Source organism: Onychostoma macrolepis, chromosome 17, assembly GCF_012432095.1.
Source record: "Onychostoma macrolepis isolate SWU-2019 chromosome 17, ASM1243209v1, whole genome shotgun sequence".
NCBI lineage: Eukaryota > Metazoa > Chordata > Actinopteri > Cypriniformes > Cyprinidae > Onychostoma > Onychostoma macrolepis.
In genome coordinates this window covers 4,299,273-4,321,936 of record NC_081171.1, presented here as the reverse complement: position 1 = coordinate 4,321,936, position 22,664 = coordinate 4,299,273, and the positions used below count along the sequence as shown (strand labels likewise).

At 37.6% G+C, this 22,664-nt stretch overlaps 2 protein-coding genes and 1 pseudogene across 16 annotated transcripts in view; 2 read left to right on the top strand and 1 right to left on the bottom strand.

Annotated features, from left to right (window-relative positions):
• LOC131523484 (utrophin-like) overlaps positions 1-14,690 on the top strand; it is a 32,190-nt gene extending 17,500 nt beyond the window's left edge. Inside the window, exons 11-21 of one of the 15 annotated variants that reach the window (XR_009266784.1) lie at positions 1,384-1,469; positions 1,775-1,932; positions 3,852-4,018; positions 4,886-4,997; positions 5,390-5,526; positions 6,787-6,825; positions 7,510-7,581; positions 8,464-8,589; positions 8,879-8,927; positions 9,648-9,761; positions 9,858-9,870. Coding sequence is in view for 8 of the 15 variants with exons in the window: in XM_058749916.1 (XP_058605899.1) it covers positions 1,384-1,469; positions 1,775-1,932; positions 3,852-4,018; positions 4,886-4,997; positions 5,390-5,526; positions 6,787-6,825; positions 7,510-7,581; positions 8,464-8,589; positions 8,879-8,954 (973 nt within the window). In the remaining 7 variants the exon portion in view is untranslated. Of the gene's footprint in view, positions 1-1,383; positions 1,470-1,774; positions 1,933-3,851; positions 4,019-4,885; positions 5,042-5,389; positions 5,531-6,786; positions 6,826-7,509; positions 7,582-8,463; positions 8,590-8,731; positions 10,620-13,877 lie in introns of those variants that run through there. The other 14 variants (XR_009266783.1, XR_009266782.1, XR_009266786.1 and 11 more) reach the window with 14 other exon arrangements.
• Positions 1-22,664, top strand: part of LOC131523534 (NACHT, LRR and PYD domains-containing protein 3-like) — a 454,982-nt pseudogene that overhangs the window by 384,315 nt on the left and 48,003 nt on the right.
• On the bottom strand, positions 17,606-22,647 carry fbxo30a (F-box protein 30a). The gene is made up of 3 exons (XM_058749925.1): positions 22,475-22,647; positions 18,128-20,198; positions 17,606-18,035 (listed from the first exon to the last, which is right to left on the bottom strand). The coding sequence occupies exons 2-3, from the start codon at positions 20,150-20,152 to the stop codon at positions 17,832-17,834; spliced, it is 2,229 nt and encodes a 742-aa protein (XP_058605908.1). The 5' UTR covers positions 20,153-20,198; positions 22,475-22,647; the 3' UTR covers positions 17,606-17,831.

Sequence of the window (22,664 nt, the reverse complement as noted above, 5' to 3'; positions counted from 1 at the left end):
AGCCTTTAATGCGGCCAATTCCAATTGATGCTTGTTTTGGGGAGTTTCTGCCGTTACTCTCCTCTTCAGCTGGTGAAATTCATGTTCAATCGGATTTAAATCTGGAGATTGACTCGGGCAATCTAAGATTTTCCATTTCTTTGCCCTTATAAACTCCTTGACTGAACTGGCAGGGTGTTTTGGGTCATTGTCCTGATGCAATATGAAGCACTTCCCAATGAATCTGGTGGCATTTTCTTGAATACTAGTAGGCAAGATGGTTTTGTACCCTTCCAAATTCATTCTGCTACTGTCATCATACATTAAGTCATCAGTAAAGTTGAGAGGGCCTGTTTCAGAGACAGCCATGCATGCCCATGCCATGACACCACCTCCACCATGCTTTACAGATGAAGCTGTGTGCTTGGGACCATTGCAGTTCCCTTTTTTTCTCTCCACATTTTTGCTTTCCCATCACTTCGATAAAGATTCATCTTTGTCTCATCGGTCCATAAACACAGTTCCAAAACTCTTCTGGCTCACCTTTGTGCTTTTTTGCAAACTCTAATCTTGCCTTTCTATTTTTGGAGCTGGTCAGAGGTTTGTATCTTGCTGTGTAGCATCTGTAATTCTGTGTCAAAGTCTCCTGAGGACAGTAGATTGTCAGAGCATCACCCCAGCTTTCTGGAAGTTGTTGGTGATTTTACAGACACTTCTTTTAGGGTTCATTTTCACAGCTTTTATGATTTGTCTGTCATCAACTACTGTTGTTTTCTCAGCCGATCAGTTCGTTGGTGGTTGCTGGTGGTTTCCAAACACTTGATTTCTCCATGCCCTTTGTTTTTGCTAGAGCTCTAATTGACTTCCTCTTTTCTTTTAGCATTCAAATTGCTTGCTTTTCTCTCAAAGAAAGCTCTCAGCTCCCTCATCTTCATCCTGGTTTGTGTGTGTCATCATCGAATGGAAGATTCAGAATGCAGAAGTAATGGATATAACTGATATGACACATTCCCTGCTTTTAATATCTGAAGAATTAATGCAACAGGACACAGCTGATCACTTAGAAAGACCTGTAAGGCAACTGTTCCAATACTTATGCTCACATCAGATAGAGGGATGAAACTCTAAAAGTGCTGAACTTCTTAGCTGGTAAAACATCTATGTGTTGAATCACCCAATAATAAAATGTGACATTCTGTAGTTTTGTCTCATATTCCTCTTTTAATCATATTTGTATATGTCTTGACTCCACAGCCAACAGAGCAATTTTGTCTTTACTGTTCCAATACTTTTGGAGGGCACTGTATATATATATAATATATATATATATATATTAAAAACACTGAAAAAGAAACCTGTTCAGATTGAATTAGTCTTTTGCTGTCTTTATTTTTATTTTTTTAGTGACAAAAGTGGAAAAGTTCAAGTGTTGTCCATGAAGATCGGGTTGTTTTCTCTTTCAAAAGGACCTCTAAAGGATAAGTACAAATGCAAGTACTTTGATATTGAATATATGTGACATAAAATATTCTATCCTGCTCTCAATTTGTAAATGAATTAAGTTATGTTGTGAAACACTGGCTTCTTTCTTTCACTTTAATGTCTGTGCACAATTTCACTGCAAACTTTGATGTCAGTGTCTCAGACGTACTGGGAATTGAATGCAACACCGTCCTTGCTGTGGCTCCTACAAGGACATTTCTAAATTGGATCTTAAGTCTAAAATCTTAGCCACTCACTCTCCTGGTCTCATCATGTGATGTTCTTTGACTTTCGCTCCTGCTGTCCTCCACAGATCTGTTCGCTCAGGTGGCCGGCGCTGCAGGCTTCTGTAACCAAAGGCAGCTGGCGTTACTGCTACACAACAGCATCCAAATCCCACACCAGCTCGGGGAGGCCGCCGCTTTCGGAGGGAGTAACATGGAGCCCAGTGTCCGTAGCTGCTTTCAGTATGTGAGTTAACACTGCCTGCAGGCTAAAAAAACAAGATAATGAGATATCCCTCTTCATATCTTTCTATCAGGTCAAATGAAGACCTATGTGTCAGATTTTTCTCGTGAGAATTAGTGCTATATCTGTATTCTGTATCGTTTTAATTTTAGCTTTATTTCTAATAATGTGCATGCTTTTGTTTTATTAGTTTTAGTTCTGAGTTCTTAATGTTTTATTTAATTCTAACTAGTCAGCTTAGTGTTTCAACCTAAACTTATTTTCGAAAGTTGCCTTGGCATTGAGATTAAATCAAGGTCAAATGAGACTTATGACTTATTTTATATTGTTGTTATCATTTTTTTGTGTTACAATTTTTTTGCGCTTTTGTCATTAGTATTAGTTTTTAATATTACTATTTAGGATTCATTTACTTTTATTTCAGTCTTAGTTTTAGTTCTGATTTCTAGCTAGTCATTTTAGTGCTTCGACCTAAGCTTATTCCAGGTTTCCAAAGCATTGAGATTAAATCGAGGTTAAATGGAGACTCGTGAGTCAGATTTTTCTATAGACTGTTGTAGTTTTATTATTATTTTGAATTAGCTTTATTTTATTTAAATTTTTTTAATATTATCGTTTAAGTTTAATTTACTTTTATTTCAGTTTTAGTTTTAGTTCTGATTTCTAGCTAGTCATTTTAGTGCTTCGACCTAAACTCATTTCATTGCCAAAACAACATCTCTTATTTTGTAGTTTTTTTGTCTAATATTTATATTTTATTTGACCTTTATTTCGGTTAGTTATAACTATAGATAGTATCCTTTTGAGATCAATCTCGATGATTTAAACTGCTCAGATTTGTCATAACACCAAAATGTGCACTTGAAAGATCAGATCTCAGTACAAACTCTTTTTTACTCTTTTAAGAGCATTTCTTTTATCAGATTCTTCCAAGGCCAAATGATCTACACAAATATATTCAGTACAGATCTGTAAGAAAAATCTGAGCAATAAATTGTTCCTTTGGCTGAAGTCCATCATTTGGCCAAATTCAATTTATGACCAGCACAAAATCTCTATTTTATTTACTGAGAAAGTGAAAAAACGTATGCGTACAATAAAAAATGACAATGTTTAACAAAAATTCTGACATGCAAATCAATGAACAGGATTCTATGATACATAATTCAGGCGTGCAAGACATTATATATTCCTAAAGGGAGCTGCTGAACGGATGCTCAGACTTGTTTATTTGGGGATAGGGGCTCATCATTACACTTGACTGAGTTTTGACATATAAATAAATGATGAGCTCAGTTATAAGAGTGGCAGGCCTGCCAGGGGATTTTCATCGCCACTTTCAGACGCTTAGCGCTCGGTTCGACAGCTGACGCACAAACTACCGAGAGATATTTAAATGAAATCCACTTGATTTGTGTGTGCGCGTTCCCATAATATCACATGATGGAGTGCTTTATAATGTGGACCACATCCGCTGGTGTAATGGAGTATTTATAAATCCCTTCAGCTCTCCTGAAAGCCGCCCTGGACGGATCCTCCAATACTTCACTGTTTTACTTGGGTCACAGTGGAGCTCTTTTCATTTAATGTTGCATGTAATGAAAGACTCTTGATAGTCCTGCCTTAACTGGCCTGCTGTAATTGATTCATAACAGTAGTAGCAGTTTTAATGTCACGAGGGAGACAAAAAAATGATCACAATTGGCCCCATTTGCTTCACTTCAAAATTACTAATGGATCCCTTCCCCTCAAGCTAATAAGGTTGTGATGGGATATTATAGTTTTTGGGTTGTAGTTGAGTACGCTTCTGAAATGATAAATAGACCATCTGAGTGCTTTTAGACTCAGACAGCTCCATTATAGAGCATCGTGCAGTGCATTGTGGTTATGAATGAGGGGTTTGTCTGCCGTCTGGGGTTCAGGTGGGCCGAGATGACGTCATTGAGTTGCAGCAGTTTGTGGACTGGATGCATTTGGAGCCGCAGTCCATGGTCTGGTTGCCTGTACTTCATCGAGTTGCCGCCGCAGAAACCGCCAAACATCAGGCCAGATGTAACATCTGTAAAGAGTGTCCCATGGTGGGCTTCAGGTAAACAAAGTGAATTATGGGGAAATGTGTTTTAGGGTGGACAGTTATGACATTGTCATGTAGAAAATAGAAACTCTTAAAATTTCATTTTCCTCAGCAAAGTAGGTGCATAACCTTCAGACAATGTTGTTCGTCAACCTCAAGAGGTCAAACAAAATAGCATTTTAGCTATTATATTATTACTATAAAATTATACAATAAAATATACATTTAAAATAAATAAAATAATAAATTATAATAAAATTAAAATAATAATAATAAAAACAATGTTGCACTTTTTATTGTTTATTATATATATATGTATTACTTTTATTATTTTAGCTATTATTAATTATATATATATATATATATATATATATATATATATATATATATATACCCTGATATTTGTGATTTCATTATTTTCTAGCAATAAACATTCAAATTACGTATATAAACAGTGTTGAAATATAAAATTATATAATAAAACACTATAATAATAATAATAACAATATCATGTCAGAATGGGCAACAAGGTTTTCTTGTGCATTTGATAAAAAAATTAAGTAATGGTTCACCAATGTATATTATTTGTGAGGACAGTGCCATAAAAGTCAAGTCACATTTATTTATTTAGCGCTTAATATAATACAGATTGCTTTAGAGAAGCTTTACAGTAATAAACAGAAAAAAGTATTAATGTTGCAAAATTCTTAAATGATGAATCAAATGAAATTTTCGCTATAAGCAGCTCTACAGAAAACAATAGTGTCATTGTTCAGCTCAGTTTTGAGTTCAGTTTTGATTGAGTTTAGCTCAATGACAGCAGTATCAGACAGTGTTGCAAAATTCCTAGCTGCTAGTGTTAAGCATCTGTGTATCCTTTAGGTATCGGAGTCTGAAGCACTTCAACTACAATGTGTGTCAGATGTGTTTTTTCTCGGGAAGGATTTCCAAGGACCATCATCTCAGCTATCCAATGGTGGAGTACTGCACCCCTGTGAGCATCTGGAAGACGCTTGTGTTTTGTTGTGTTTTCAAATGGTTCGTTGTGGAAAATTGTGGGAGGAAATCCCACAGCCTAAATCTTTTTTTTTCTTAAGAATATTTTGTAAAAATGTATTTTATTATTATTTGGAAATATTATATAATTTAATACTATATATATATATATTTAGTTTTATTACATTTTATAATATAAATGTTATTTATTTATTATGGAATAATTTTATATATCTACTTTATTGTGTGTGTGTGTGTAGGTGCATTAATATTTTTGTTAGGTTTTTTTTTTTTGCAGACTTTTCTAAGCCTAAATGCCGAAACACTCCTGTCCCTGCCACTAATTCTTCATGCACAACAGAACATTTCCCTACGGCCTCTCTGTTACAGACCACCTCAGGAGAAGATGTGCGTGACTTCACCAAGGTGCTGAAAAACAAGTTCCGCTCAAAGAAGTACTTCACCAAACACCCTCGGCTCGGCTACCTGCCCGTGCAGACCATCCTGGAGGAAGAGCATTTAGAGACGTGAGTTTTCCTAGTGCAGATATTCAAGAAGCATCTTTCCAGATGAGACCTCTCTAATTCTTGACTAAAAACGGCAAGAATAAACTGTATTATACTTCCTAGATTTACATCCTGACTACAGGATGCCATTTGTCTATTTTAGCAATGACTTCCTGTCATCGCTCAGCCTCATGGGAAACATGCTTCTCTGCTTCTGTTTTGCTGAGGAGTTCATGAATTACTAAAGGTCTATTCATGTGTCATTCGAAAGCTGGAACAGATAAGAGGCCGTTCATTCATGTAATTCCAAAGCTGCCGCTTTAACATCGACACGCAAATACAGCTTCCCTCTCGTGGATGTGAATTTAATTACAAAAGCAATCAGGTGTCTGTTTAGGGAGATCGAGGAGGAAATGAAGAGACAGGACATTTATCATGTTCACGGCAGTCTTTAATATTGAAATAAACCAGCTGTTCTTGCTGGCTGTTGTAATGTCAGAGCACAGACAATAGTAGTTTTGTGTTGAGTGTCTTTATTACATGTCATGATTCATTATATGAGTATGGCTGTTTTGACAGCTGCTTTTGTCCTTTTAAAACTCAAATGAAACTCTTTTTGCTTTGATTGATTTTTTGATTTTATTATTTTATTTTATTTAGCACAAATTACAACTATCCCTTAGTTATGGTCTCATTTCCACTGCAATCAATAATTTTGCCAATAATAAATGTCCTTCAAAGGTTAGTGTACATGTTTGTTTATTGAGACGACAGTGACACTGAAGAACTTGAGATGAAATATGAAACGTGATGCTGTGTGAAGAAAAATCTGTGGAAATATATTGTCCATTTATTATCCTTTGTCTTTTTTTTTTTTTTTTGTACAGCACAATGGTCAACTGTTGATTTTTATTGTGCTATGTAAATCAATTTAGATTTGATATTGTGAACAGAAAGCAATGTTTTTTTTAAAGCTAATATTATTAATGTAGGAATTGTGTAAAAAATCATTTCTACCACATAATGAACAGTGATTTGAGATGTGTTGCAAATTATAATTATTCATAATGGTTTAAGGGAAAAGCTTTTTTTGATTTGATTTGTTGTGATGCATAAACACTGTTGGACCTTTTTAGTGGTTAAACTGAAGTAGTGTAAGTGGGAAAAGTGTGCTTTAAGGCCGTTTATTTTTAGGTAATGCGCACATGTGATCAGCTTTCATGAGGTTTTCTTGTTGACATCTCTGATATTTTCTCACTCTGCTGTCTGTATGTTTCGCAGCCCCGTCGCATTTGTAAGCATGTGTCCAGAGGAGTATGAGTGAGTATCTGCAGTCTCTCCTCTCATTCTCTGGTTTAGTTTGAATCTGTTTTCATCCCTTCATCCACTATAAACAACATCAGGGAATTCAAGCTGTTTTCGCTCTTAATATGCAGCGGCCACAATTAAAATGTATGAATGTACATACAAAATATCAAACCAATTAGCAGCTTTACTCAAATGCTGCACTGATATCGCTAAAATGCTTGAAAGCTTTTCTCAGAACTATGATTTTTTTTGCTGTTTTGTTGCAGTGATTTTTAATGGATGCATCATGTCAAGTTTTGGCTTAAAATGTTGTGCTTATACCAACTTTCTTTGAAATAAACGCTGCTTGGTTTGATATTTGAACTAATGTAATGGCATTTTGAGTGTGCCTTAAGTGTCCACTATAGATACTGAAACAGTGTATTCATACAACAGAAAAGGTTTTTTAATTGGCAACACTGAAAAGGTTTCGATTGCAGTCCGTATCCACTAATGAGCAGGATTTTCTCACCCTATTACAAATGCGTTTTCTTTTAAGCTGCATTGTTTTGCTTCTTTCTTTAACACGCTGTTTTGCTGAATTGAATATTTCATCTTGACAGCTGCAGGGAAATAAAAAAGAAAATGCTTCAGACATTTTACACATTTTACAGTTGGGTACATGCATCACACTGAACTTTAACTTTTCAATTTTAGGTCGACACAGAACAACAGAGAATCCAGTGGCATCTTACCTGTAGCAGAATCTCAGCTGTCAACAGGAAAAATGTGAGTCGCAGCAGAACGTTTGGTTCATGTGTGCAGCAGTTTGTCATTCTGTCAGTCACTCTGACACCTGAACTAACAGACTGACGAGTGAACATTTCATATTTGACCTCACTGTGACCACCACAAATAAATTTGTTTCATACACCTGGACTAATTCAATACAGACACATAACGGCAGTACGCTCATGTTTAATCATAAGAGATCTTAAAAATAAATATTAAAATTTGAATAAGCATTGTGCCAAAGTTACATTAGTATAACTGAGATACTATTAGAGTTTTTATTCATATTTTGATTCAGTTTATATTTTCTGTTCACATTTTGTTTGACGTTTCAGTATTTATTTATTTTTTTTAAATATCTATAGTGTTTTATTAATTTTTATTTCAGTTTTAGTCTGTTTTTTATTACATCAAGTTAAACTAAGTGAAAATGAGAAATTTGTAAATTATTTTTTAATATATTTTATTTTATAACTTTTTTTAATTTGTTGTCTGTCGTGCCACTTATTGGCCACCACACAAGTCATTTTTCAGCATAGGTTTTTTTCTTTTCTAAAAATGTAAAATCTAAAACTAAACAAACTACAGAAGAATGGGTTAAATTAATTTGCACTGAAATCAAACTTAAAAATAGGTCTCAATTTCTAAATCTGAGCACAGAATAGAATGCAACTCTTATACAACAAGGCTAAAAGTGCTGAAAGGTTTCTTGAAATCCTTAACCATAAATATGAACAATAACAATATTGATGCTTGCCTTTGAAATCACTGCAAATTAATTAGACATCATCTATTATGCAAAATGCAATATTATTTAACAATGACAATATTATGTAAAAGAGTATGCAAAATGATCTGTCATCATGGTCATCTTTGCAGTAGTGCAGATGACATCCACACTCAGATTGATGAGAGAGCAGCTACATGTGCACATCAGAGCTCATCTGACACTGAGATGATGATGATGAATGAGCTGGAACCTTCTCAGAGTCTGGAGGCGGACAGGTACCTGCATCATGTCACCTGATACACGCTGAGGGCCACTGATGTGTTTCTGATGCCTTATGAATGCTAGCGAAACAACTTCATATAGCCTACTACTATATGGCTATTACTGCCCAAAATCATATGCTTCCCTACAATACAGAAGACCAAAACAGTATGTGAATAGAGAGTAGCACATCCAAATTGACAGCATAAATAATAATAGGCAAAAAGTACCCAGATGACCTACTATTTCTGACAAGATTCTGAATTGTGCATCAAACGGACACTTTGACACTTTCCCATGAAGCCACGGCAGAGGATCTGTGAATGGCAGTGAAGCGACACAACTGACACTGGTAGGTCACATGACAATGACAACATGATGAGTGCAGTACATCTGGATTACACCGATACTACACACATTCATACTTTATAGAGCGGTCTCTTAAGTAATTACAAAAGAAGTACCTACTTAGACTGTATGTAATTCGGACACAGCCTATGTGTCAAATGTTTGCATGCAAGAACATATTTTTATACAATTTCTACAGCATTTATGCACTTATAGACTATAATTTGTGTTATAGGCAAATAATATAAATTATACAGTTTAAATTTTCAAATTTAAATTTTTATCTACTATCTTCTATGTAAGCCTGAAAAAGCTTGTAAAAAAAAAATCATAATTTTGACTTGCAATTCCGAGTTCTGAATTTCCATCTCACAATTCTATTTTTTTGGTCCCTCCAATGAATAAAAGATTTTAAAAAAAGTGAAAAATAAATAAATAAATAACTATGACTTTTTATCTCACAATTCTGACATTTTTTTCCCCTGGCAACTGAGAGTTTATATCTCACAATCCAAACTTTTCTTCTTTGCAATTCTGACATTTTTCCTCAGAATTCTGAGGTTATATTTTAGAATTCTGAGATTATATCTTGAAATTCTGAGAAAAAGTCAGAATTGCCAGATATAAACTCAGAATTGTGGGGGAAAAGTCACAACTACCATTTATATTTAGTTTTAGTTCTGTTCCAGAAACCATCTTTCATAATCTACCCTCTTTCCTTTAGATCTGAGGATGTTTTTGGCAACTTCACATGAGATTCTTCAATCAGATGAGACAGCGGTGGCCTGGGATCTGAAGTTTAAGTTCTTTGCATAAGATTTCATCTTACATCACCCATGTAAGAGCATCTCACACCCCACACCGAGATGACTGATGCCGTTTTAGTGTGACAGGACTTTCATCATCGCTGTCTTCTGCTCCTCAAACTGATAAGAGCTGGAGTCGACCGCAGTGCAGATGTGTTTGTTTATCCGTGAGCTGTTCGCTAGAGGATGACCGAACAGACAGATCACTCGCCAATCAGACCCCACGCAACTTCCTCCTAGAGAGGCTGCCGTCATGCTTTAATGCCGCTGATAAAAATGTACACATTCTCTCACCATGACAATCAATTCTGAGCAATGCAAAGTCTGCTTTAAAGGAAAAATTCACCTAAAAATGATATTTTGCCGAATTTGTTTCTTAATAATAATAAGTTTTATTTATATAGCGCCTTTCCAGAGCTCAAGGACACTTTACAATAAACATCAGAAATGGGAGGAAAACATCGAACAATAAACAGAAAGAAAACAACATCAGAAATCCAAAGAGTAATATACAACATAAAACAAAGTAAACAGAGGTTAACTAAGAAAGATAACATTCTGAAAACAAGTGAGTTTTGAGCAGCGATTTAAATTCAGACAGGCTATTGGCAAGACAGAGTGATCTGGGTAGAGAGTTCCATAATTTAGGGGCAACAACACTGAACGATCTGCCCCCCATGGAAGAGAGGCGATATCGAGGGATGGTGAGAAGGCGAGAATCAGAGGACCGCAATGAACGTGGTGGAGAATAGGGGTGGAGCAGATTGCAGAGATAGTAAGGAGCCAGACCATTCAAGGCTTTAAAAGTAAGCAGGATAATTTTAAACTTGATGCGATAGGCCACTGGTAGCCAGTGCAGATCAGCTAGAATAGGGGTGATGTGGGCTGAACGCTTGGTGCGGTGAGAATACGAGCGGCTGAGTTTTGAATATACTGTAATCTAGCAATAGTGGTAGCTGGCAAGCCAATGAAGAGGGCATTACAGTAATCGAGACGAGATGAGACAAAAGCGTGAATGAGAGTTTCTGCATCTTTGGTACTTATGAAAGGACGGAGCTGGACAATTCGTCGTAAGTGAAAAAATGCCAATTTAGAGAGAGTTAATATGATACTGAAATGAAAGAGATGGGTCAAACATAACACCGAGATTTCTGACGATACTAGATGGAGTGATTAGAGTGCCAGTAATATCACAAGTAAAGTCAGCGGAACTTTGGTGGTAAGTGCAGGAGTACCAATGATGATGATCTCGGTTTTTCCATATTTAGTTTCAGAAAATTAGAGTTAAGCCAAGTTTTAATATCCTGCACGCAAACAGAAATTTTGTCGATTTGGGTGGATAGGGAAGGCCTGCATGACGTGTAGATTTGGATGTCATCAGCATAAAATGATAGCTAAAGCCGTGACGCTGTAGTATCTGACCCAGTGGTAAAATGTAAATAATAAACAGCAAAGGCCCCAGAACGGAACCCTGGGGACGCCTTGTTTCAGGGGGGCAGTAGGGGATCTGAAATCCCGAGCAGAAATGTAAAAGTGTCTATCATATAGATATGAAGAGAACCAGGAAAGAGCAGTACCAGATATACCCACAGCCGAAAGTCGAGAGATGAGTAAATCATGAGAGATAGTGTCAAAGGCAGAACTGAGGTCTAGTAACAGAAGTAACGATAGAGAGCCGGTATCGCAAGAGAGTAATAAATCATTAACTACCTTTACAAGGGCAGTTTCTGTACTATGTTTTGGACGGAAGCCTGACTGAAATGGATCAAAGAAATTATTTGCCACTAGGAAGGACCGAAGCTGGGCTGCTACAGTACTTTCCAGTAATTTAGCAACAAATGGCAAGTTTGAAATGGGACGATAATTGGATAAAACTGACGGATCGAGATTGGGTTTTTTGAGAACCGGGGTAACTGCAGCGATTTTAAGTGACTGAGGAAAAGTAGTAGTGACAAGCGAAGCATTTATGAAATGAGAGATAGGTGCAGAAATTACCGAATGACACTGTTTTAAGAGAGAAGTAGGAGCTGGGTCTAGTCGACAGGTAGAGGAGTTGGATTTGAAATAAGCTCAGAGACGGAGGAAGGATTAGTAAGAGAGAAGTAGGATAGGGAATGACCAGAGGATTAGGCTCAAAGTTAAAGTTGATAGTGCTGTTCGAAAAGCCCTGGTGGACGGCAGCCGTCTTGTCTAGAAGATGATTTAGAAAGGAGTAGCAGAATTCAGCTGAACCTGCAGTATCATTAGGTGGGAGTTTGGTAAGTTTATTTACTGTGTCGAATAGTGCTTTTGGTCTGTTACTAGCTTTATTAATCATGGCAGAAACAAAACTAGAGCGTGCTAAGTGTAAGGCAGATTTGTAATTTTGAGATGTTCAAGAAAGGCTTGGTGATGAACAGTGAGGCCAGTTTTCCTATAGAGACGTTCAAGCCGTCGACCGGAGCTCTTGAGGATGTGAAGGTCGGGGGTAAACCAGGGAGAAGTATGAGTAGAAGGAACAGTTCTAGTCTTAACAGGAGCATGTACAGACAAAATATCAGATAATATGGAGTTAAAATTTGAAAGAATCAGTGAAGGAGAAGATAAATCAAAAACATCAGAAAGATTAGAGGAAGCAATAGAGGAACAAAATGATGTGACGTCAACATTATTACAATTACGGTAGGATATAACAGTCTTTGCAGATTTATCATGTATAGGCAAACTAAAGTGAAAGTCTATGAGTTTATGATCAGAGATACCAGTATCAGAGGAAGAGATGGAACAAATACCAACACCTGAGGTACAGATCAAATCAAGGATATGACCATGAGAATGAGTAGGAAAATTAACATGCTGAGACAAACTAAAACAATCAAAAACAGACAGTAGTTGAGTGGTGTTAGAGCAAACAACATCAACATGTATATTAAAGTCACCAAGCAGGAGAACAGGAGAAGACATGGAGCAGGCAAGGGTTAACAGTTCACTAAGTTGGGAAAAAAAGTTTGAAAATGCTTTGGGAGGACGATAGAGTAGAATGATAGTAAGAGAGTCAGCCTTCAGAACCATATATTCAAATGTATCGGTGTCGTGGAAGTCGAGTTGTGTGATACGGAGATTATCACGGTAGATGACAGCGAGACCACCCCCTTTACCATGCAGTCGTGGCCTGGACAACTGCTTATATCCATATGGCGTGAGTATGTTTAACTGCAGGAAGTCATCAGGAACTTGCCAAGTTTCCGTGAGAAACAAAAAGTCAAGCTTATTGTCAGTTATGAGTTCGTTGAGGTAAGGGGCTTTATCCGAGATGGACCGACAGTTCAAAAGAGCAGCATGACAGTACGAGGCAGATGAATTTGGCGGCGATGTTAGCTGACAGTTGTTACCAGTGAGATGAATTAGAGAGCGATGTGATGAGCTGTTAGTAGGGGATGCACTTGGTTTGGATGATTTCCGACGGTCAGACCAGATGCATGGAAGAGCATCAGGCTTAGAGCGAGAGCTATGCATGAAGATACGTGGGGAGCGATGTAAATATCGAGGACGCCGGAGAATCCCTAGCCGCCGACAGTAGTCATTCATCGCCGGGTCGAGGCGCGGCGACAGTTCAGAGTTTTTAACTGAGACGATGTATATTCAAACTCCATTATAGGCAAAAGGAAAGAGACAAAGCAAAAAAGGAAAGCTATTGCCCGAGGCATTATGGTACTATTGCCAACCAGAGTGAAAGCCACGTTAGCCAAGCCCGAACGTCACATCACAGAAACTGCAAACTAAATGGGAAGCAGCACACCCAAATAGCGAGCAGTAGTAACTTATACAGCACAACAGACAGAGCGAGCGGTAACTCACCCAGCCGATGAACCAGACACCGTGGAAAACGTAACAGGGCAGAGAGCTCGCAGCGGCCGGGTGGCAGAACTTAAAAGTACCAAAGTTCATTAGTATCACTTGCCAAGTCCAAAGACAGGTCCAAAAGCGCCAACAATAAGAGGTGGAGTAGACGAAACAAAAACAAAAAAACAAAACAAAATTAGTCCAGCAGAGGGGTGAAAACATACAAAAAAAGCAGTCCAGGTACAGAGCGGCAGCCAAACGCGCACAGCGTTCCCGACCCGGAAGTGGAAGTCTGAAGTAAAACCAACTTTTGCTTTCTTCATCAGATTTGGAGAAATGTAGCATTCCATTACTTGCTCACTAATGGATCCTCTGCAGTGAATGGGTGCCGTCAGAATGAGAGTCCAAAGAGCTGATAAAAACATCACAATAATCCACACCTGTCCACCAATTAATTACCATCTTGTGAAATGAAAAGCAGCGATTTTGTAAGAAACCAATCCATCAAGGAGCTTTAATATTAAACTGTTGTAAACTCCTATACATATTGCGCTGCACTGTTGTCTATCTATAGGACAAAAGAAGCAAGAATTTGAAAAGCAGTCACATGTGATATTGGACATGTAATAGCTTCTTTCCTCCATCTTTATTCCAAAATATGTTTCATACATTTGTTTGCTGTGTGCATCTTACATATGACACTATATTGTGTGCTTTGGTGTCTCAGTAAATCCTTAAAGTTATATTGTTAATTAACTAAAAATAACTAAATAAAGCTTCTGTGTCACCATTAAACTTCTTTGGATTTGACTGGAAAAGCTGCATTGTAATAAATATATATTTTTGTCTCAGATGTTTCTGCTCTATTTTCAATCAAATTTTGATAATGAATTTTAAAAGCCATGTTTAGGCATCATTTAATTAAAAGATTACTCATAATCAGTCTCAAACTCTACTGAATATCAATAATGCATGATTAATTAAGGATGTTTTGAACAGGATGCCATTTTAATCTCTTGTCTGATTATTGTCTCGTTACACTGATGTTTTCCTGTTGTTGTTGTTTTTTTTTTTGTTTTTCTCTTCCAGTTACAATGTTGCAAACTAAAAAGTGTCTATTTCTTTAACCAGGATGCTATTAAAGCCACCCACATCTCTAAAGATTACATTAAATGTTCTCGTTTGTTTTAGGAGATGATGGAAACTTTTCTCTAATGACTGTTTAGCCGGGTAATGGTTTAAGGAACCCTTCATTCATTATGTAATTGGTAATTACGGTATTACATAATACTAATTACAGTGCAAAGCAGACAATAGATTTGTTGCTAAAAACATATCTCCTTAAGGATTAAGGATATATCCATAGTCTCTGTAAAGATTGTTATTATGAAGGTATGCATCATTTATTGAAGAACATTATTGCTCCAGAAAGCTGTGCTTCTTTGTTTATTTTAAGAAACATGGTGATGGTTCTGGGTGTAGCCTATTATTTGTCTGTCTAAACCTTTCTGAGAACTCTGCTGTAAAAGCCAGTTTCCATTAAGGTTACTGAAGCAGATGAGCCCAGCTGACCACAGTCCAGCCCCTCAGCCCTGGATCCATTCAGGACATTTATTTTGGTTTTTCACCGTCTATGTGTATGTTTCGGCGAGAGATAGATGCTGAAAAGGAGACGTAAAGTATTTGTTTGTACAAGTATGGCATCATTAATGATAATATATAGGCTACTTAAAAGCCAAATCCAACTTTAATGAACATTAAATACTGTTCGTAGGAAGCAACTTCATTGTTTTATTAACAAATTTGTGTCTCAGGAAATGTACCGTGCAAATCACCTGCTTTTTTTGATTAGCATATTCTGATACTGAATACAGCAGCACCACCTGGTGGTGAGACCATTTACAAACATTAAAATAGAGTGATGTTATTATAAAATATAATCTGTAAAATCAAAGCCACATCATGCACTTCAAGTGATGAATGTGTATGCATTGCATATTAGATATTACTTTTATTATTGAAATGCTTAAAAAACTACCAATTAAACAGTGAAGCAAAGCATTATCCACCCATTACATGATTGATGTCACACAGGCAAATTAATTTCTCTGCCCGCTTTGCTTAACGACTTTATTTTATATATTTGACACTTGGTTGGCTGCATATCTGGAGCCTAAACAAACGGCACACTGGCAACCTGGATTTCTCACACTTTATTAAATAATATTAAAAAAAGAATGCAAATAATGATACAACTGTTGATGTGAAACAACTGTTTAGGTTAGTTAACCTAGATGGACAAACATTTTGATTATTTACAATAGAAAAATTGGTTTGAGAACTAACATGCACAAGGTCAAATGAAATCGCAAATATGAAAACTATTACAAAAATGTCAGGGTTTGGAGAGTAAATTAACTGTACACTTCATTTCCTTTCAAAAAACAAAAAACAAACAATGGAAACCACACAGTAAATAATCAACCCTAACCTTTTCACAACTCTTCTTTAAATACCTGAGTTCCCTCATACTAGTATATATATATATATATATATATATATATATATATATATATGGCTGGAAAACCTATAGAGTAAATATATTTAAATAAATTCAAACATCACAATTCTTCCCAAAAAAAAAAAAAAGAAATAAGGCTTTATGCAATATATAAATGCATTTTGTTCCTTTGGGGGAAGAAATCACTCAGAGACATTATAACACATTGCACATTGACTGATGTCAACTCTGATAAATTCTTTAAAAATAAGCATTTTATGACTGTTCAGTTTTCAAAGTTACTAGAATTAGATTAAAAGTTTCAGAATATTGCTCTATTGTCATCAGTCAACAATTTTTAAAAAACACATACAGTAAAACGTATCACACATCTAATCCCTTAAACAAGGTTAAGAGAATTGCTTTCTTTCCAGATGAAAATATTGCAAAATTCCAGAATGTTAGCAAACTGAAACATTGTAACTGCACACCTGAAAAAAGTTACAGTAAAACTTAACTCTTTAGGAACTGTAAACCTGACTTTTAAACCATCAACAAGTAAAAGTGGAAGAGAATCACAAGCTCACGTCAAGTTTCTCACAGATAAACTGTCTATAATGGCATATGCTGGCTGTTAAACCCCTGAGAGACAGAGAAGTACACCTGCACATGTACCGTGTGCAACCAAAAAACAGGCTACAATTGCAGTCTTGTACCTGTCCTGCAGGTTTTGCGCAGTGATTCACAATCAGGAAGATTGTAAAAAGTAATAATTCAGCACATGCCATCAACATAAAGTACATTTACATGAATCCATTTACTTATCAAAAGATGCAGAGGATGACCACTGGAAGTGTCGTGTGTGACAGTATCAAGTATGTTGTATACAGCTAAAACTGGATACTTTAAATGCTTCTCAGAGAAATAACTGTTATGTGTTCGTTCTGACAAACTGATATAGGAAAAATATCTAAGACTGTCATTTATAGACTTTTAAATGAGAGAGAAATCAGGGGATTAAAGACTACATCAGTGGTTCTCAGTTGATGGTTTGCAGGTCTGTTCAGCAACAGCAGGCAAAAAAAAAAAAAAAGAGAAAATGATCAAATGAAACTAACCATACAGTCATGAATATGTAGGATAGTAAAATAAATGGACTTTTAAAGAGAGAACAATTTCTATATCTTTTGCACAAAGTCTAATCGAACTCTGTATTTTGGAGAAAATTCATCTACTGAATGAAATGCCAAAATGGACAATTTGCTTGACATTCATCCTCAAGGAGGAAAACTTGGGGGAAAAAACACCAAGGGAACAGTAAAGACAGGTTACGTCCAGTATTGTATATGGTCACCATTTCATGTACAATGTAACTTTGGGTCCAAAAGTAAAACCAGTTGAGAACCACTGATCTATGTGATAGAAGTACTTGGATTGTGAATTCCTGCATTACAAAAATGAAGACAATGGTTTTCCGTTTGGTCACCATTTAACAATTCAAAGTTTCTGGTTTGAAGCTACATATTTCAACAAAAGCAATGAATTTGTAAAAAAAAAAAAAAAAAAAACTCTGAATATACTATATCAAAAGTGCACAGCACAACCATCATCACTACAGCAGGTAGATATTGTTTATTAAAAAAACATCTCTTCCAAAAGTGGTTTAAGTTGAGGCTCTTATTTTAATGATTACGTCACCAAACAAATCCCACGGTTCACCTAAATACATAAGGCATTTTGTATTATAAAATGAAATCCTCATTTGAATTTCGACTACAGTCTATATCACTGGTTTAAGCACTGAACGTAGAGAGCGTCCCTCTTTTGTAAGTTCTCTTGTGAAACTCATACATGGAAGTGGGACAGCCTCTTCTCTCCGTGCTATGGTGTTAAACTTGCACGTTTTGAGGTGATCAGCCATGCTGGAAATGTTGGCAAACTTCCACGTGTTCACAGTGTCAAACGCCGTACTGAACCGCCACACCTAAAATGAAAAACATCAGCAAGATTAGATTGTGAAAAATTGCTTTTTATGCTTGGTGCTTCAAGACAACAAGGTGAATACTCTTTGATTACCTTGTCTTGTATCTGCCAGGATGTGGTTCCATCATCTCGCTTTGTCTTCTCCCAGAGCAGGACCACCATGCCACGGGATTGAAGAAGACTGGCACACACGTCCCTCATAGTGCGAGACACCCTGGAAAGTTGGCACAGGCTAAAGCCATCCAAGAAGCTTGCAATGTGCTGGAGTAACTCAAAGGGCAGGTCACTAAGGTGGTCACAGTGGGACCTGAACTGACAGGTGTCAGTTCTGGATAGAGGCTCATTGGGATAAGCTGCTAACCCAGGTTGCACCCCAAAGGAGCCCAGGTGTCGGTCATGGATGATTCTGAAACCTTGTACTGAAGGGCAGAGCCTTCTTTGTGAGTAGGTACATCCATAGTACGCCAATGGGCACCTTTGCTCCATCCAACCATTAAGGCCAGCATGTATGTCACCATGGACGTTCTTAAAATGGGAGGAGAACTCGTCCCTGCGAAACAGCTGTCCGCATACAAAGGTGAACATCGAACGCTGTTTGGTCTGATAGCGTGCCACACACTCCAGAACGAGGTCTAATCTGAGGGTGTGAAATGGACTGGGGTTAGAGAGTTGTGGACTGGCGTGGTCACAGGCAGATGCTGAGGCGATGTCACCTACCATGGTGCTGGTTGCCAGTATGGCAGAAGGGAGGGAGAAGGTTTGCGTGCCAAAGTCAATTCGATACCCGTCTACAAAGCGACTGTCTGAGATGCCCCTACCTCCAGGTGAGTCTCCCAAACAAAAGAGCAAGGCAGCAGTAATGAGGTCAATGCCATGAAGACCCATCGGATCATCTGCCACCTCAAGGTCTGATGTGTCCACCGCCTTGTCCTCCATCTTGGCTTTGAATATATAGGGGTCGGAAAACAGAGTCCTTCGCCCGTTGATTGTAAACAAGTTCATTCCCCTGAGTACTTGGAGATTCTCTAACTTGCGCTCCAGCCATCGGTCCTCAATTCTAAAAGGCAAATGGTGCAGAACATTGTTGTGCATCAGGTTAGGCACAGGGATGGGCAAAGGAAGAGGTAGTTGGGGCAAGTGGGCCATTTCAGGCTCCCGTGCTAGAACAGGTATGGAATGATCAGGTAAAACCTGCCTTACGTTTGAAGAGGCATTGACCCTTTCAAGTCTAACCTGGCTGTCAGCGTTCCCTTCATCATGAAGTCCACTGAGTTCTATCCCACCATTCATTTCGCCTTCTTCTTCAGAAGATTCACCGCATCCACCGTTCTCCAACCAATCATCTCTTTCGTCTTCAGGGTCTACTGGAAAAGGACAGTCAGCACCACCTACCGCTCCCAGATCGGAATCCGAATCAGTGTCACTTTCCTTTGTTGTGTCATTACTAAAGCCCCCATCGCCATTCCTAACACTGCTGCAACCTCCATTCAGTTCCTTACCATCAGGATTCTCCATAATAACGTCAATATTTTTTGCACTACGGAGTACGTCCAAAGTGGCGGCAAAGCTTCTACTGTTTTCCACTGAAGTTGTGTAAGGTCCACCATACGATTCCTCATCTGTTTCAATTAATTCATTTTCTGGGTCTGAATCCTGGGGGCTGGAATTGTCCTGACTTTGCTTCTCCAGAGCTTTTGTCAAAGTGGTCGCCACTTTAAGCGATTCCAGCAACATTCGCTGATCCTGGAGGGCCAAAGCCATGTCGAGCTGCTCCACGTCACAAACCTCCTTACTCAAGTTATCGTAGGACTTGCGATCAGCATAACTCACTGGCCATCGATTCCATTCCATAGTGCAACACACAACGCTGGCTGGGCACGTTTCAAGGTGCTGTGCTATTTTGACCCTGGCAAGGTTGAACGGACATCCGAATCCATGGTTCAGACATGGGACTCTTTCATACGGACACAGCAAGCGGTGTTCATTCAGTTTGCATGAGTGGAAAACCGCCCCACATACAAGAGGGCAACCCATGAGGTCACAGGAAATGCTAGGCTCTGGTCTTATCATACATCTGCGGTTGACACATTTCAGGCAATGGATATGAAGCTCCTCCATTGCAAATATTAGTGAGTTGCTTAACTTAAAGACGCTACACCAAACACTGTGGAAGAAAAGAAAACAGATTGTTAGACCCGATCTTATTTTGGACACACATGTGGGGCGTCTTTGTTTACAACACCACATGGCTTAAAATCTATGAATGCCATTTATGGGGAAAGTCCCCCTTCTCTTAAAAGGGATAAGTGTAAATAAGACCCCTTTGCCCTCTTGCAGTATGTTTACTAAATTACTAAACCACTGCACTGCCATTTCACAACTCTCCTAAAGTTGCATGGTCATGCCGGTTCTTCGAGGACTCAGACGGAACATGACCCCTTGTTTCTGAACGGTATGTTACAGGAATCAGGCATGGCTTCCACTCAAAAGAAACACTTCCATGAGGATCTTGCAATGTCATTCAAGAAGCTTCTCTCTCTCCAGCATGACAGGGCTTGGCTGGACATGTGCAGTTAGACTCAGCCGGCATGACCTAAATGCAAACCGTCTGAGTCAGTTGGGTAGGGGGCGTGAGGGGGGGTTGTCATGCTGTGGTGTAAGCTTTGAATTATCAAGCTGACTTTCAACATAGCCCTCGTAATACCAGCTGGGCATAAACATTGCGAAACGTTTGCGTACAATGCTGGTGTGTCAGCCTGCCACATGTCTTGTGATGGTTTCTTTTGAAACAGCAAAACACATCTGAGGATGTTTTCTGAATACTTAGGTGTTTGGTATCTAGTGCTCATGTGCAATATGGCATAGAGTTGCACAAGCAATCACTCATAAGGACTTACAACAGACAGCACGCATAGAGCATGTCAGTATGACCCCAAACATGACATGACTTCAGGATTCCAGTCTTAGAGGGGCTCAGATTTGTGGCAGTACATAGGTAGGTTACATTTTTGTGCAAGAACTTATGGTTCAAAGCTTGCACAATTGACTATCATTAGCAATTTTTGTTTATTGTTAGATCTGTAAATGTATGATGATTATTTGATTGCATTTTATTTTGTGCTTTCATTGGAACAGAAAGGTCAGCTTATCAGTCCAGCAAATCACAAAATAAAATGCAATACAATTCTAATAGATTAATTTATAGCAATCAAAAAACAAAAATTGCTAAGTATATTTGTATTAAGTAAATATACCAAACTTTTATGGTGTTTTATGGTATGGTGACCTGTTGGTAATGAGTTAATGTCTTCCAACAAACAAACAAACAACAACGAGTGTAATGCTTAAATGAAACACTTCAACAACAACAACAACAACAACAGCAACAACAACAGAGTCTAATGCTTAAATGAAACACTTCATTGTATGAAATTAAGGAAAATATGACATAAATGTATAACTGCTGCATAATACATTTTAATCTTAATTTAATTTTCAAATGGGATGCATTCCACGAAAAACAAGAGAATAAAAAAGGACTTTTATCACAACCAAAGTGGAGAAAAATAAATATTTTTAACACCTGAATGTTGTTATTTAAAATATTCAGAATTGTATTATTCATGCCAGTCTACACTGTTTATGCTTAAGCAAGGTATGTCAGTTACAGTATAAGCTCAATATTATGGACAAAACAGGTCATTAAATAGTTAAATCTGATTATTTTACATAATTTGTAAAAAAATAAATAAAAAATCATTAATTACAGTTGCTCATATACCATAATTGAGAACTGACAGCTGAGTTAATTAGATCTGAGTCATCAAGGGCCTATAACCTGTGGATCCTAATGTTCATTTAATGACACGACCATAAATATGACATATGATGCATCGTCCTAAACATGACATAACCATGGTCCTACACACGATGATCCTAATAATCCCAAACATGAAATGATCCTTAATATGATATAATACTAACGGGAAATGTTTCCCAAATATGACATGATGGCAATCATGTTTTGCAGATGCACTGAACTCAATCCAGTCAAACTCATGAAACCTGATGCAGCTTTTGTTGTTCTTCCTAAACTGGAGTAAAACGACTGACAACACGAACCTGACAGTGTCATGATCTCTTATAGATCAATAATGAACTAACGCCAATGAGCCATCCTTAAACATCTTTATGTTTGTAAATGTTTTAATTCGTTAAACTGACAAAGCCTTTAGCATTAGCTGGTTAGCCACGAACTGCAGGATTAAATGAAAACAACACAAACGCAATGAATAAACGTTGTATACAGACGAACAGTTATCATGCTAGTAAGAGGGAAAAATAAGTATTTTGCTATTTTAACAAAGACCGGGTCTAACGTTATTGGGTTGGAGCCGGTGAGGAAACTACTCAAAGTAAACAGACATTAAAGTGTCTTACCGTTGATCTGTGACGAGTCTTCAGTAGTTTAATGAGGACAGTGAAGTATTTATTTAATTAAAAAATATTAATATTTAATCGAGTATAATGACAGTGATGTTGTTTTCACTGCTGTCTGTCTGTTTCTGTTGAAATCTGTGTCTCACTGTACGGATAAACTGAACTAAACAGAGGCCCATAGATGGGCGGA